General features: G+C 41.4%; 1 protein-coding gene and 1 long non-coding RNA gene across 5 annotated transcripts in view; one reads left to right on the top strand and one right to left on the bottom strand.

Moving 5' to 3' along the window:
• Nucleotides 1-2,438: 2,438 nt before the first annotated feature.
• On the bottom strand, nt 2,439-5,297 carry LOC134024939 (uncharacterized). The gene is made up of 3 exons (XR_009930951.1): nt 5,137-5,297; nt 3,668-4,296; nt 2,439-3,035 (listed from the first exon to the last, which is right to left on the bottom strand). It is a non-coding gene; the product is annotated as an uncharacterized LOC134024939 (long non-coding RNA).
• Nucleotides 5,298-10,170: 4,873 nt separating this feature from the next.
• galnt14 (UDP-N-acetyl-alpha-D-galactosamine:polypeptide N-acetylgalactosaminyltransferase 14 (GalNAc-T14)) overlaps nt 10,171-16,859 on the top strand; it is a 96,781-nt gene continuing 90,092 nt past the window's right edge. For 2 of the 4 annotated variants that reach the window (XM_062467819.1, XM_062467818.1), the window contains exon 1: nt 10,171-10,516. In XM_062467819.1, coding sequence (XP_062323803.1) covers nt 10,382-10,516 — 135 coding nt within the window. In that variant the 5' untranslated portion in view covers nt 10,171-10,381. The remainder of the gene's footprint in view (nt 10,517-16,859) is intronic. The other 2 variants (XR_009930970.1, XM_062467817.1) reach the window with 1 other exon arrangement.

Genomic DNA, 16,859 nt, shown 5'->3' with positions numbered 1-16,859 from the left:
ACTACTGGCAAAGCCCCACCCAGTATTCTCCACTGGCTGAAGTCAGTGATGGCAGCGCCATGTTGGCGGATGATGGGAGATTTGGAGGTGGGAGCAGTAAAGGAGGATGTCTCATGGTTGCTGCTCCTCTAGTGGTTGGCCTCTGTTGGAACATTGTTGTCAACAGAAAGACAAGTTGACAGACTTTTCTGTTAGCCCAAGACCACTCAACTATCCATCTCACACACACAGGGGCGTCTTAATAGCACTTGAGGCCCCTGGGCTATGGACTTTTTTTTTCTTTTTTTGAGGCCCCCCACACGCTAATCGCACAATCGCACGAGTTGCTTGTATTGTTATTTACATTCCGTTGCACGGTTTAGGCTGAAATTCAGTTTTTGTGGCAAAAAGTGCCTTGTGTCAACGAAGGGAACTCAGTGCTAGCCTATGGCAGGCCAAAAGGACAAGTATTAGGACGTCTCCGTGTGTAAACCACGCGTAATTTACGCCGACTTTGCATGCAAAGACGGCGTCCATTACGCCGACTTCCATACAAAGTCGGCGTCTTTTTCGCCTCAAATTGAACGTGTCACAAAGCAAGCGTCTAAATAAACGCGTGCTTTTTTGAGACGTGTCTATCAAACCACACGAAATTAACGCCTGGTTTTGACTCAATCAGCGTCTGGTTTTCCAAAATTAAAGTCTGCTTGCTTGAATCTCCGATGGGAAATTACGGCAACAATTGTAACACGTAAGTAAAGTAGGTCTTAGAATGCTCGTGCGAGCTAGGCTACTATCAAATACAATGCTAGTTAGCTATTAGTATGAAGTTGGTGGTCACAATTGCAATACTCTATGATATAAAAATTGGTGCAGAGACAAATAAATGCAGTAATATCAGGCTGGCTGGCTGTCTGTCTGTCTGGCTTGGAGCTTTGTGAACTTCCCTTGCACTGCGATTGCGTTGCCTCAGTATTGTGCGCAAATGCGCAAACTTAGTTGGTGGCAATATTTACATTTAGTCATTTAGCAGACGCTCTTATCCAGAGCGACTTACAGTAAGTACATGCATGCTTGTACATAATAAAAACGAAACAGAGTTTCAAGTTCAAGTCTTTTAATGTCAGATGCACAGACCAACACAGGGTCAGACTGTGCACTGAAATTCTTAGGACAAGACAACGCAAAGCAACCTGGCATAACATGACATATAAGTACTCAGAACAAGTGTACACCTATGACAAGCTAACATATAATAAACCTCCTAAATAAATACAAAATAAACACTAAACCTATTCCCCCAGGACCATGATGCCATATAAAACAACATATAACAGTAATTGGTGCCAGTGCAAACGTATGTAGCCTACAGTTACAGGACAGTATGTTCAGTGACAGGACAATATGTACAGTGATTGGAGGTAGCACTTATGAAGTGATAGGTTCTCGTGCCAATATATTGTGATGCCAATTTGTTGAGCGGTCATCTTCCTTGTATAGACCTAGAAAAATGAAATACACAGCCAAGGTGACAGAAATAAAGGTTAATCGGCTGTCCTTCACATTCACACACTGTTGTCTTTATACTTAACAGATCATCTATGATGTCCCAAAGGCCCAACTCCTTCTCAGGTCACCTTCTGGCAGCAACCATGCAGCTGGATTTCATTGTGCAACCTGGCCTACCCAAGCTGCTGCTGGGCCCAGGCTTGATTGTAATGGCACACTGGGACTTGCAGATGACCTGAAATACATATTTGTCTTTATGCTGTGTAAGATCTAGGCCTACTGCTTTTAACTTGAGTTGAATGCTATTAAACCCTCCCATGGTCAGCAAACACTAGCCATTGCTCTACTTCAGAAAGGATACTGTTCACTGCTGTATGAGTCAATAGGACATTACCTGAATGACTTGTAGTGATCGGGAGGTTATGCCTGTTCTGATGATGGTATAAACCATGTTAGATTGTTGGCTCTATGTGCATTGTTTGGGTCTCCTCTCTCTGTGTTCTGTTTCTTTGGTTCTGTTGCAGGATGGCAGGCAGGTAGAGGAGCTGTGATTGCTGCAGGGGCACACCTGTGACCTGTGCCTTGGTCCTTAATAAGCTGTGCCCTAACAAGCTGGGTCTCTCCATTACTAGCAGGAACATCATCACTGTTTGCTTTTTAGTGTGTAATGATTCTCTTCACTCTACACTTGCACTGATCCCACACCCATTCCATACACTTCTAATTTACCAACCATTTCTTTGTAAGCACTTTTTATTAAATAAATACATTGTTATCCTTATTACCGTGGCTTGTCACTTCCTGAAGTTCTTATCTAATCTTCCTATGAATCAAGTTATGACAGCATTAAACAAGCCCTGGTTGGCTACACACCTCATGTCGGGCTTATACAGATGTGTGTATTGGCACTGTATTGGATATTCAATTCTTCTGCCTCTTTCCATCTCCCTGGTCCTCCCCCAGCACCAGCAGCTCCCTGTCCCCCTGGTCCTCCCCCAGCACCAAGGGTGTGCCCAGAGGCCAATACCTGTGACATAACCCTGAGACTGCCCATACACACAACCCATGTACAGTTCAAACAGTACATGGAGTCTAGGATAATACAGTCACCCACCTTTGGGCAGGCATAATGTCACAGCCACAAACGTGACCCCGTTTTTGGTTTTGCCCTGCCCTACTGTGTCCGTGTCTGCCATTGTCTTCACCTGTGTCTCATTCAGTGGTTTCAGTTCTTTTTTGTATTATCATGTCCACCTGTGTCTTGTTTGGTTCTGTGTATTTTAGGTTCCTGTTTTGTGTCCAGTCTTTGTCTTGTCCTTACCCTTGTTAACGTGAGTACCCTGTCCAGTGCCGGTCCTTCCTATAGGCGACATAGGCAGCCGCCTAGGGCAGCATGAAGAGGGGGTGCTGTTGATAAATCTTGCCTAGGGCGCCATATGTACTAGGACCGCTACTGACCCTGTCTGTTTCCCAATTAAAAGAATAAACCCTTTGTTTGAGGCAATGTCTGGCTACTCTCCTGCGTTTGGGTCCTACGCCACCACACACTGTAACACATAAGGCATATTTGAATTAATTAAAATTAAATTGTTGTATAACCTTACTTTTAGAGTGTTTGATTTTAAAAGGGTTTCTAAGTAGCATTGGCTTGTGAGTGTAGGTGGCAACCTACAGATATTACCGTTGGACTTACAAAAATGTCTATTATAATTATTTAAACTTCTCTGTAATCAATGCATACCAAGACACTGTAGCTTAATGATGGTACATTGTGTTAGTTTGGAGTATGTTATTAGGCTGAATGTAGGGGAAAGTGTATTACATGAGAAGGAAATGTATCAAAAGATTATGGTGTGATTTCCCAGATAATGAAAATTGTGTTACCCATATAGATGGTGTCACTAAAGGGTCAACGACCTGAGCGTCAGGTCACCTCATAAAAGTAGAGGGCACATTGCGTAATTTGTTATGGAAAATCATCCCTAGTGAGCGGGCGCTATGAAGTTAAATGAAAGTTGAAAAATTATCACAATTATTTTTTTGTAGTAACACCGCATTGCGAGAGCAGGTTTCTGCTCTTTCGTGTTTTTCTGCTGGCATTGAGAACTTAGGTTGGACATCTTTGAACAGTGCTAGTTCATGACTATACCATATCAAGCTTGATTGTCTATTCACCTACCATTTAGTTAGCTGATGATTAGCAGTGTACAATATTTTGTGTTAACTGGGTTCATAGGAAGATTAGATTTGATGTTCCTGCTAGTAATGGGGAGACCCAGCTTGTTAGGGCACAGCTTATTAAGGACCAAGGCACAGGTCACAGGTGTGCCCTTGCAGCAATCACAGCTCCTCTACCTGCCTGCCATCCTGCAACAGAACCAAAGACACAGAAGCAGAACACAGAGAGGAGACCCAAACAATGCACAGAGCCAAGAATCTAACATGGTTTATACCATCATCAGCACAGGCATAACCTCCCGATCACTACAAGTCATTCAGGTAATGTCCTATTGACTCATACAGCAGTGAACAGTATCCTTTCTGAAGTAGAGCAATGGCTAGTGTTTGCTGACCATGGCAGTGTTTAACAGCGTTCAACTCAAGTTAAAAGCAGTAGGCCTACATCTTACACAGCATAAAGACAAATATGTATTTCAGGTCATCTGCAAGTCCCAGTGTGCCATTACAATCAACCCTGGGCCCAGCAGCAGCTTGGGTAGGCCAGGTTGCACAATGAAATCCAGCTGCATGGTTGCTGCCAGAAGGTGACCTGAGAAGGAGTTGGGCCTTTGGGACATCATAGATGATCTGTTAAGTATAAAGACAACAGTGTGTGAATGTGAAGGACAGCCGATTAACCTTTATTTCTGTCACCTTGGCTGTGTATTTCATTTTTCTAGGTCTATACAAGGAAGATGACCGCTCAACAAATTGGCATCACAATATATTGGCACGAGAACCTATCACTTCATAAGTGCTACCTCCAATCACTGTACATATTGTCCTGTCACTGAACATACTGTCCTGTAACTGTAGGCTACATACGTTTGCACTGGCACCAATTACTGTTATATGTTGTTTTATATGGCATCATGGTCCTGGGGGAATAGGTTTAGTGTTTATTTTGTATTTATTTAGGAGGTTTATTATATGTTAGCTTGTCATAGGTGTACACTTGTTCTGAGTACTTATATGTCATGTTATGCCAGGTTGCGTTGTCTTGTCCTAAGAATTTCAGTGCACAGTCTGACCCTGTGTTGGTCTGTGCATCTGACATTAAAAGACTTGAACTTGAAACTCTGTTTCGTTTTTATTATGTACAAGCATATGCAATTGAAAATGACAATAAAATACACTTGACTTGAAGATTAGCCTAACAACAGTTGTATATTGCCACCAACTAAGTTTGCGCATTTGCGCACAATACTGAGGCAACGCAATCGCAGTGCAAGGGAAGTTCACAAAGCTCCAAGCCAGACAGACAGACAGCCAGCCAGCCTGATATTACTGCATTTATTTGTCTCTGCACCAATTTTTATATCATAGAGTATTGCAATTGTGACCACCAACTTCATACTAATAGCTAACTAGCATTGTATTTGATAGTAGCCTAGCTCGCACGAGCATTCTAAGACCTACTTTACTTACGTGTTACAATTGTTGCCGTAATTTCCCATCGGAGATTCAAGCAAGCAGACTTTAATTTTGGAAAACCAGACGCTGATTGAGTCAAAACCAGGCGTTAATTTCGTGTGGTTTGATAGACACGTCTCAAAAAAGCACGCGTTTATTTAGACGCGTGCTTTGTGACACGTTAAAAGCACACGTGTCACGTGACACGGTTCAATTTGAGGCGGAAAAGGCGTACACACGGAGACGTCCTAATACTTGTCCTTTTGGCCTGCCATACTAGCCTACGTCACAACGTCAGCACACGTTAGCAACGACGCATTGATACAACGTGCATTGCTGTTGCACAGCAAGTATCGTATCGTGCCGTGGTGTACTAGCAGCATTATACATTTAAGCAATTCAAGACTTGCATGTACAATAAGTAATGTCACAATAAATTATGTATTTAAACTCAAGCTTGTGTGGTGCGTCCCTGTATTCAATGCCACAGCCTAAACTTTATGTCAAAAGAAACGTTTTTAATTTCTGGCGCATTCAAACAATCCCCTCAGTGAAGTTTGGCTAGCAACAGCAGCTAGGCTAGCTTGCTCGTAGCATAATTCAGCTTCTCCACGCAGGGCTCTAGACTGAGACCAAAAAGTCGCGTTTGAGGGCATATTTTCAGTTAGCAGATGGTACCGTTTGAATCGCGATTCCATCTGAAAAATACTGCCGGTGACAACGTTGTTAGAATAGCTTGTCTCAAAGGGGGTTCAGCTTGTTTCATATTAAATGGACCCATCTGCAACCGACGCAAGTAAGCACATCCTATAAATTGTACCCTCTCTAGTTTTTGTTACATTTTGTTTAGATAAGGGGGAGGGGGGGGGGGCCTCCACATACACCACCAGATGCCACTGTAGAGCAGAGTAATGACACCGCGAATACGGACGTTTATCATCATTGGGTGTGCTTTGCCTTCGGCAAGGGCACAACCTTTGTTCTCTCACATATATATATATATATATATTGTATATATATATATTGCTTTTCAACTTCTCAGTTCTTCCGCCGTTTTTTGGCCTTTAACTCGTTCTGCATACTTTAACCGATTCCTACAACTTTTGTATCAAAACGTTCAGCTCCTTCAGGAGATGATGGCTATGACTTTTGGTATTTCTCACTTTTATACTTTTTAAGACATTAAGGTTTTTGTGCAAATTATTCTCCCATTAAAAGTAATGGTAAATCCTTTCAAATCATTAAAAAGCTTCCTCCTCTTTCAAACGTAACTACTTCAGCTTACTTTCAGCTAGAGACACCATTCAACCTTTAAAATGTTCACAAGACATTCAGCTATTCCAAAATGATTCAGCTTTTTCAAATGTTCAGCCAATTTTGAATTATGACAGTTTGAAATACATTAAAATGTTTGCTCCTTCTTGATTTTTATGAATGAGCAGCTGCTTGCTGCTCTTTTTCTGATATTCAACTAATTTGTCAAACAAATTCCTCTAACGTTCATATAGTTTAACTTACAGAAACAAGTTATACCTTAAAATGTAGGAAAAATTGTCCTCTTTCAGCCAATGTAACTACTAAAGAGCTCACATTTACAGATTTTCAGCTATGAGCCTTGAAGCGAGAGCAGCCTTTCAAATTCTCTGACTAACTTCAATGGAGAGGTGAGTAAAATCAGTCAGAGAAAGCAAGAAGGAACAAGATTTTGAAACTGCCGATAGAGTCGTATTTCTGACCGCACAGACATATAAAGGACATCACTGGTTTCGGCAGAGTCTTGGGTCTCGGAAAATATCCTTATATTTTGGATTGGACGTATAGTTTTGCGTCTAGGTCAACTTGTTTGAGGTGTGGATGCTAGGTAAATGTTCGTTTTTCTCTCTGCCTAGCTCGTTAGCTATCACAGCTGCGCCATCACCGTGGCAACCAAACAAACAAGCACCAGGAAAGCAAAAGGAACACGTTTTTGAAACTGCAGGTAGAGTCGTATTTCTGACTGCACAGATATATAAAGAATATCTCTGGTTTCGGCAGAGTCTTGGGTCTCGGAAAATATCCTTATATTTTGGATTGGACGTACAGTTTTGCGTCTAGGTTATCTTGTTTGAGGTGTGGATTCTAGCTACATTTCTCTTATTCTCTGCCCTCAGCGCATTAGCAATCATAGCTGCACCATCACCGTAACGACAGACACGCACCACTCAGTCTCTCACACAGGTGATTGGTACGTTTACTTGACCATGAGAAACACGATTACTAGCAATTGTCGGTTTATGCCAATAATACGATTACTCCGTTTACATGTGTAATTAGTTATGCGATTACTCAATAAACACGTCTACATGATTCTTTTTTATTAATCGTTGTATGCTCCACGGACAAAACTTGCACCATCATCCTTCTGCAACAAAGTGTCGCCGTGTCTTCCTGTATCGGCCCTACTGCTGTATGTTTCATTCCATCAACACATTGAATCCAACTAAGAAAGCCGAGTAAACGCATAGGCTACATCTGCTACTGCTAATACTATCCCAACTATAATTTAATCTGTTAAAACGATAATATTCTTGTTACGACTAGCTAGCCTACTTCTTCTGTTTAACAGTTCAGCTTTCAGCTTCTCCCACATTGTAGGCTATTTTAGCTCTTAGCTTTGTTAAGATGATGCAGTTCAGCTTCCACACTGCCTCTTTTGTGTGACTCACACATTTTTGAAATTCATTTCAGCTTGCGGGTATTTTCTCATTTCTCACTTTTATACTTTTTAAAATATTAAGGTTTTTGTGCAAATTATTCTCCCTTTAAAAGTAATGGTAAATCCTTTCAAATCATTGTTGGAATGCTGCTCCAGTCCCTTTCAAAAATACCTTTCGGTTGCTTTGAAACTTCAGCTTATAACTTTCTACTAAATTTTCACTATTTTCAGCTTTTTTAGCATGGTCAGCTATCCCCATTCAGGTTTTCAGCATTCTCACCGCTGTTTCGCAGGAACAGCGGTGAGAATGCTGTTAAGCATTGCACCATCATCCTTCTGCAACAAAGTGTCGCCGTGTCTTCCTGTATCGGCCCTACTGCTGTATGAATGTATGAATGCTGTTAAGCATTCTCACTATTGCTTTTCAACTTCTCAGTTCTTCCGCCGTTTTTTGGCCTTTAATGATCGCTACCAGTGAGCTTTTCATGAAAGCGATTTTCCACTAAATAAATGTCAAGCTTATTTACGTTTTTGGGGGCATATTTTCAGTTAGAAGGTGGTACTGTTTGAATCGAGATTCAATCTTCTACTGCCGGTAACGTCGTAGAATAATCTTCAAAGGGGGTTCTTTATTCACGAATGAATGCAATGAGTAGGCTAAATGCATGAAAATATCACGAGAAGGGAACAACTTAAAAGGACGTTTACGTCATAGAGATTAGGTCAATTTTTACACCGGTCTGCCAAATTTATTCGTTTTGATTCAACGATGAGGATGCCTTTTGCAGGGGAAATGAGAAGATCTATTTCACTCTACACTTCACTCGTATTTTCAGTTGTAAATGAGCAGCAAAAAAAATGCTTTTAAATCTATGTAATCTTTATAAATAATAAGTATGCATTTTTATATAAAATATACAGAAATATCAGTTTTAAAAATGTCATTCAAAAACGGACCCCTGTGCAACCGACGCAAGCAAGCACACCCTACAATTTCCCCAGAAATTGTACCCTCTCTAGTTATTATTTTGTATTATTATTAAGAGGCCCCTGATTGGTCGAGGCCCCGGGCTTAAGCCCAGGTAAGCCCGTGCATTAAGGCGCCACTGCACACACACACACACACATTTCCTTGTGTCTATACTTTGAACACTGTTCAAATATGCATTTCTGATCCTTGATCTGCTGCTCTATACCCCATAGGCTGCTTGTCGTTTTGTGTAAAAGCATAGATTAATAATATGTAAAATATAGAATAGGAAAAAAAACTTTTCCAATCAAATAGTCATACTCTCTCCAGAAATTATGCTGTTAATGATTTATCATTAGCATATAGGCTAGAATTTGGAGACGGTCACATTGTTTTCTTCACAACTTCAATCAGCTGGAGACTGTAATCAAAATGTTATTTTTGCACAAGCCTATATTTAAGCATTTGAGACAGCACGGTGGTATTATTTATTTGTGTTCCCCGCGCCCGTGAGATGTGGGTAGCCTAGGGCCTAGGCTACAGACCTTTCCTTGAGACGCCCATGTAGGCTACGTCGCTTTGGATGAAAGCGTAGGCCAAATGAATAGAATGTAGCCAATGTAATGTATTCAGCTTCTATGACAGGATGACAGCAAACTATTTAGGCTATGTAGGCTAATATTACGTCCTGAAATTAGCCTTTTGAAATGAAACTTCAAAAATGAAACTTTTGTTTGCAATATCTAATAATATCTTAATTTAAGAATTGACAATACTACAATTCTAAATAATAGGCTACATTTCTAGCCATATTAACAGATGTAATTCAGTCATTTTTCTGAGGTCGATATCAAGTTAATGTTGCAATATTGACCGCTAGATGATGCTACAACACAACACATTACCCATCATGTTGGCTTTTTCCAGGGTAGACCTAGCCTGCAAGAAAAGGCTACCTTTCAGCAGGCGTGAGCTCGACCTCCGACGATACCTTCACCTTCCCAAAATGAAAGCGTATGCCTATACAGGCCTATGAACAAGTCAATGTGGGTTTAATAATTATTTATAGCTCTGCACTTGTATTTCTGGGTGTGTTTATTTGTGGTACTTTCAAACCGACCCTTTATGAGAAATGGAACACGCAGGCCTATAGTTTAGGCCTATTCTAAAACTGTGGGTGGAGATTAAAGCCTAACCTGATTTACTAACCTGAGTTAACTAGGCTACTTAATCAAAAAGATCGGCAGGTGGTGCTGCATCCATTCTCTTGCTTTAGGTAGCCTAACTCTTCTCTTCAACTAGCTGATTGTGAACGGGCTGGATGCCAACCAGCGTAGTAGCCCACATTGCAGCTCTCGAGCAGAACCGTCATCGCGTACAACCAACCAGGCAGCTTAGGGCCCCGCCGCAAACACGGCGGTCACCGGCGGGCGCGCGGTTAAGACCGAGAGCCCTGCGTTTGACAAGAGCGAGCACCTATGAGTGGGGTGCACTAGGGAACGGCTCACGTCTTTCGCAGTGACTTTCTTCCTGTGTTTCTCGTAGATTACCCTGCGAATAAATGGGCGATTTCTGCTCCGACTGCTTGCGGGAAAATGAAGCGGCTCTGTCGGAAGCTGACTTTATCGTTGGTGGTGCTCGTGTGGCTAGGAGCACTGGTCTACCTACTAGTGTTGAGTCGCAGAAAAGTGCCGGACCTGCGGAGTGAGGAGGACACGCATAGCAGAAAGGTAGTTGTCCAAAAAAATGCAGTCAATTGACCTGACAGTCACTTTTTTTTCATTTTTTTTTCAGTATCACAATATCTACAGCCTATTGCATTTAACTTGAACATAAACTTCTTAAAGCTAAATAACCGTTGACTTAGCCGCTCTTGTCAATCCGGGTTGGTTGCGTGCGCGCAGGCAGTGCCCGTGTTTCTATGAAAATATTGATTTAGCCTCGAAAGGGTGTCAAAATTTCCACTCCAATGTAAGAAGTGATTGTGTACAGTAACGAGACTGTGCATGTGTGTTGCCCCAGTTTACAAGTTACAACAAGAACTGAATGCCTAATATCAGCTATTCATTCATTAGGCTTAGAGTAGGCTATAGAGCATATAGACCGTTGCGTTTAAAGCTTTGTGGAAATGCTATAGGCTACTTTTTAATGGTGTTGACATAATTCCACCTGTTTTGATTGTCTGAAATTCATATCCCTTTCTGTTCTCTGGGTTCATTCAGACGTTTTCTCTTCAGAAATGTCGTTGCCTTCGAGTGCCCTGAGGGTCAACTTGTTGGAGTTGAAATGGAGAGATAGCGTGGTGAAGTGGGATACTGTATGGTGGCACTGTCAAAGTTCTCGTTTTCGAGTGTTTGTGTGCTGCTCTATGCATTTGGGTGTGATGTTGTTGACATCAGACTGACAAACAGACACAAACTGTGTATAGAGAGGAGCATGATGGCAATTACATTAAAAAACGCTTTGGTTAATTAATAGACAGTATTTTTTTAATGAAGCAAACATACAAAATGAGGAATCAATTCAAAGGATGGCATATGTATGGTTTGTCTCCAGCCTGCACAGATAATGTAAGTTTATGCACCGCATAATTAATGCGAGTTTACTGTAGTGCTGCCGTTCAAATGCTAATGTGGCATTCTCTGTCAATGCAGCCCTGCGGAGTGGGATGTTGTTTACTTACCTGCCTACCGAACCACAGACTGTACATCACATGAGCCAGCCATTCATCCTGACTCTAAAGAACAGACTGGGGGAGAGATAAAGTGAAGGGGGAGGAAACGAGAGAGAAAGTCAGCTGAGAGAAAGAAATTGGGAGAGGGGTCTCGCTCCATCGGGGTAGTGCTCTGTGGGAGTCTTGGTTTCAGAGAATGGCAGAGAGGAAGAAAGAGAATGCAGCAGATAAGCCGATATCAGCCCAGAGTTGTCTTTATCAGCCCGACACGGGAAAGAACCAGCTTATCAACAAAGACTGACGCAATTGAACACAAAACTGAAGAAGCACACTTGAGACAAGAAAATTAGAGGATAATATGACTCATATAGGAGACACATGAACAGGGTGAACAGGTTTTTATTGTACTGTGTTTCTGTGTGTGTGTTTGTGTATGGGTGTTTGTATGAGTGTGTGTGTGTCCTGGCTTTCTATTTTCTGTGGTTTTGTGTTCCATTAATCACCGGACACCCCCCTACCTGGCTCACCTGCTGCATCCGCTTCCTGTCACGCACAACACCCGGTCCTCTCTCTATATCCAGTTAAAAATTCCCAAACACAAATCCATCCTAGGTCTAGCATCATTTCAGTCCGCTGCCGCCTCTGACTGGAATGCTCTGCAAAAACATCTCAAACTGGACACATTCATTTCCATCCCTGCCTTCAAAAAAACCATTTCATTCATCCTCACCGATTTCTGTAAATGCTCTCTCACCTGTTAACCCCTGCCCTTATTATTTGTTGTCCTATTCATCCCCATGGTCTGTCTGTATGATCTGTTGCCAACTGTCTAGTTTAGTCCTTCTGTTGCACCAATGTTGCCATGTCTGTTTCTCACCTGCCTGTATCCTCTGTTCATTCCTGCCAGTCAGTCTATGTCTTGATTGTGGTTGTTGTCTGGTGTAAATAGTCTGTGTCTTGCTTTGTGTTCTTGTGCTTTTACATTTTTTTATCCTCTCTGATTCCCTATGTACAAATGCCCTGCTTGTTTTTCTTCTGTATGTTGTACTGCTGTGGTTGTGTGCCGTTATGCTTTTAACCAGATTTTTATTCCATAGCCCCCTTCCCCTCTCCCTCAAAAAGCTTTTGCTTTTTGCCAAGCCATCTTTGTAAATAAGAATTTGTTCTTAAATGATTCTGCCTGGTTAAATAAAGGTTAAATAAAAAAAAATAATGATTGTATTGAGTCCACGTAGACAGACAATTCTGTCCAAAGTGTGGCATATTTCACACATGGTTGTTTAGATTGGCCTGGGGCTGTGGGTTAATGGTAGCTACCTCGTAACTAAGAGGGGGACAGCTGTCACATAGCACAATTGTTAAATGTAATAGCTAGGTGTATACAGGAGCAACATGCTAATAATTTATTTAGGTGGACAGTCGTTCGTTTAAACCTACACCTGTTCTATTTTTTTTCCCTTGCTATATACAGTTAGGTCCATAAATATTTGGACATTGACACAATTTTCATCATTTTGGCTCTGTATACCACCACAATGGATTTGAAATGAAACAATCAAGATGTGCTTTAAGTGCAGACTTTCAGCTTTAATTTCAGGGTATTTACATCCAAATCAGGTGAACGGTGTAGGAATTACAACACATTTTATATGTGCCCCCCCCCCTTTTTAAGGGACAAACTAACATAATCATAAATCTAATTGTCACTTTTAATACTTGGTTGCAAATCCTTTGCAGTCAATGACAGCCTGAAGTCTGGAACCCATAGACATCACCAGACGCTGGGTTTCGTCCCTGGTGATGCTCTGCCAGGCCTCTACTGCAACTGTCTTCAGTTTCTGCTTGTTCTTGGGGCATTTTCCCTTCAGTTTTGTCTTTAGCAAGTGAAATGCATGCTCAATTGGATTTAGGTCAGGTGATTGACTTGGCCATTGCAGAACATTCCACTTCTTTGCCTTAAAAAACTCTTTGGTTGCTTTCGCAGTATGCTTCGGGTCATTGTCCATCTGCACTGTGAAGCGCCGTCCTATGAGTTCTGAAGCATTTGGCTGAATCTGAGCAGATAATATTGCCAGAAACACTTCAGAATTCATCCTACTGCTTTTGTCAGCAGTCACATCATCGATAAATACAAGGGAACCAGTTCCATTGGCAGCCATACATGCCCACGCCATAACACTACCTCCACCATGCTTCACTGATGAGGTGGTATGCTTTGGATCATGAGCAGTTCCTTCCCTTCTCCATACTCTTCTCTTCCCATCATTCAGGTACAAGTTGATCTTGGTCTCATCTGTCCATAGGATGTTGTTCCAGAACTGTACAGGGTCTTTTAGATGTTTTTTGGCAAACTAATCTGGTCTTCCTGTTTTTGAGACTCACCAATGGTTTACATCTTGTGGTGAACCCTCTGTATTTACTCTGGTGAAGTCTTCTCTTAATTTTTGACTTTGACACAGATACGCCTACCTCCTGGAGAGTGTTCTTGATCTGGCCAACTGTTGTGAAGGGGTTTTTCTTCACCAGGGAAAGAATTCTTCTGTCATCCACCACAGTTGTTTTCCGTGGTCTTCCGGGTCTTTTGGTGTTGCTGAGCTCACCAGTGCGTTCTTTCATTTTAAGAATGTACCACACAGTTGATTTGGCCACACCTAATGTTTTTGCTATCTCTCTGATAGGTTTGTTTTGATTTTTCAGCCTAACGATGGCTTGCTTCACTGATGGTGACAGCTCTTTGGACTTCATATTGAGAGTTGACAGCAACAGATTCCAAACACAAATACCATACTTGAAATGAACTCTAGACCTTTTATCTGCTCCTTGTCAATGAAATAACGAACTCCCATGAGGGAATAACATACACCTGGCCATGGAACAGCTGAGCAGCCAATTGTCCAATTACTTTTGGTCCCTTAAAAAGGGGGGGGCCACATATAAAATGTATTGTAATTCCTACACCGTTCACCTGATTTGGATGTAAATACCCTGAAATTAAAGCTGAAAGTCTGCACTTAAAGCACATCTTGATTGTTTCATTTCAAATCTATTGTGGTGGTATACAGAGCCAAAATGATGAAAATTGTGTCAATGTCCAAATATTTATGGACCTAACTGTATAAATCCTCTCATCTCAGTTGGTGGGTCCAACTCTCCCAATCTCCCAGCTCTCAACACCTGACTTATTTTTCATAACTCATGTCTGTTTTCAGTAGAATCCTGTCGCTCTCCGAACAAACAAGATCAATGCTCCAATCAGGTCTCTCCATTTGTGTTTCACCAACAAATCCCTCCTCAGTGGAGCATAGATGCACACACAAAGGGGCTTGTGCTTTTACTAAAACACATGCACATAAACACACACGCACACATGGGCTTCAGAAATTATTAATTTAATTTTTCAGTTAGGAAATGAGCAAGGGACTGAGAGAGAAAATGAGTTCTGAGGAGAGAAAAAATAAGTTGTGAATGTGGAAATTAAGATATTTCATACTGGAGATAGAGAGGGAGTATTTTCAGCTCATACTAACCACCAAGGCTAGTGGAGAGGAGTTGTGGGAATGTACCATGATTATAAGGTCTGGCTCCTTGTCTGTCAGTGTGTGTGTGTGCATGTGTGTTGCGTGTGTGTTTGTGTGTAGTTCAGAGACTAACTCACACAGAGCATTTGTGGCTCCACTATATCTGTGGGGGTGGTCTAGCTAAAAAAAAAAACATAGCTTGTAAACACAGTATGTGGTGGTAAGAAGTTCCCTGGACAATATTTCTGTATTTGTAGGGTCTTAAAACACAGAAAACATACAGAATACATTTGCATGCATAATATTTGTGTAATTTAAAACACATGCACTGTAAAAAGAATAAGATGCAGATCACTTTTTGCATCAACAAAAACTTGACCTCACAGTTGGATGATAATTTGTTTTAAACATGAAATCAACAGATTCACACCTCATGTTCTTCCTTCCTCACTGTACTGCTCATTCTGTTATAATTGGCTTGTATTTCTGTCAAGCCGTCTTGTCAGCCTAGGAATTAATGCTTAAAGTTTTCAGAAAAGACTCTGCTCTAGGCAAAGGAAATTTCCTCAATATCGTTTGTAATAAAAAAATGTTTCTTAACCCTTGTGTTATCTTCGGGTCATTCTGACCCATCAGTCATTGTGACCCGTCGTATTGCGAAAAATTTACCTCATACAAAAACAAAGTGAAGCATTTTCTTTTAACCGTCGGGCTGTCTCAGACCCCCCACATTGCAATGGTTAAAAGAAAATTATTTTTATTAGTTTTTGTATTGGGTAAAATTGGGTAAACACAAGGATGGTTCGTTATGAACCTTTGGGTCATGTGACCCGAAGGCAGCACAAGGGTTAAACTTTTGTTTTTGAAAATAGAAACTTGCGCATACTTAGTTTTCTTGTGAAATGACTCAACAATTTCTTAAAGGCTAACTAAGGTCAAGTCCTTACAGATCTACAACAATATATGTGTCACGGCTGGCTGCAAGGAGGACCCAAAAGCGGAGTGCGGAACGGAAAGTTTATTAAAGGACAGCTGAAATCTCACAAGCAAAGCTCTGGAACAAAAACAGAAAACAAGCCGTAGAAGGTCACTCCAAAAGGGATGGTCCGAAAAACGTAGTCAGGAAAGGCAGGGTCCGAGATCGGGAAGGCAATCCAGTACGTCCAGGGAAGGGTAAGGCAGCGGTTCAACGTGGCTGGAACAAAGAGCGTATCGCAGGGTCTAGAACTGGTCTCAAACATAACAAAACTCTTCGGCAAAGAAGGAGGGAAAACAGAGGGTATTTATAAGGGGTGTAATCAGCGCAAAACAGGGAACAGGTGGTGAGAAAGAAAAAGCTGCTGACAGAAAGAGCGCTGCCATGAAACCCAGTGACCACTAGGTCACCCCTCAAACCCTGACAATATGCCACCAAATGAACACACTTTATGTGTAATGCATCCCTCTGGTCAGAATTAATTTCTAGTTATTACACATCAAAACTAATCTATGGCTTAACAGTGTTAAAAAGTCATTTCGGTGATAGTGTACATCTGGACATATGTTCCCCAGACTTCAAAGTCCAGAAGCTGAAGGTGAGACAATCTTTTTAACTTTAATACCAGGTTAAAATATTGTTCCTATCGCTGTTACCTGGAAAAGACAATTTCAGTGTACCCAATTAACTTAATCTTTTACGATCAGGTTTTACTATCTGTATTTGTCAGAATAATAAGCCTATCCATCATATTTGATTCCAGAACAATCGAGGAGGAGAGTGGCTGCCTTGGCCTGTTGGTTTGACACAAAATTACATCAACGTTTCATCGCCTGTCATAGCGTTTACAGTTCCTTAAATGTGTTTACACAGACCAGCCTCCTCTACAGAAGGGTTGCAGAGGC

The sequence above is a fragment of the Osmerus eperlanus genome, chromosome 8, assembly GCF_963692335.1.
Source record: "Osmerus eperlanus chromosome 8, fOsmEpe2.1, whole genome shotgun sequence".
In the NCBI taxonomy this organism is placed as follows: Eukaryota; Metazoa; Chordata; class Actinopteri; order Osmeriformes; family Osmeridae; genus Osmerus; species Osmerus eperlanus.
The sequence above is the reverse complement of the archived record's forward strand: the minus strand, read 5'-3'. Positions and strand labels throughout refer to the sequence as shown.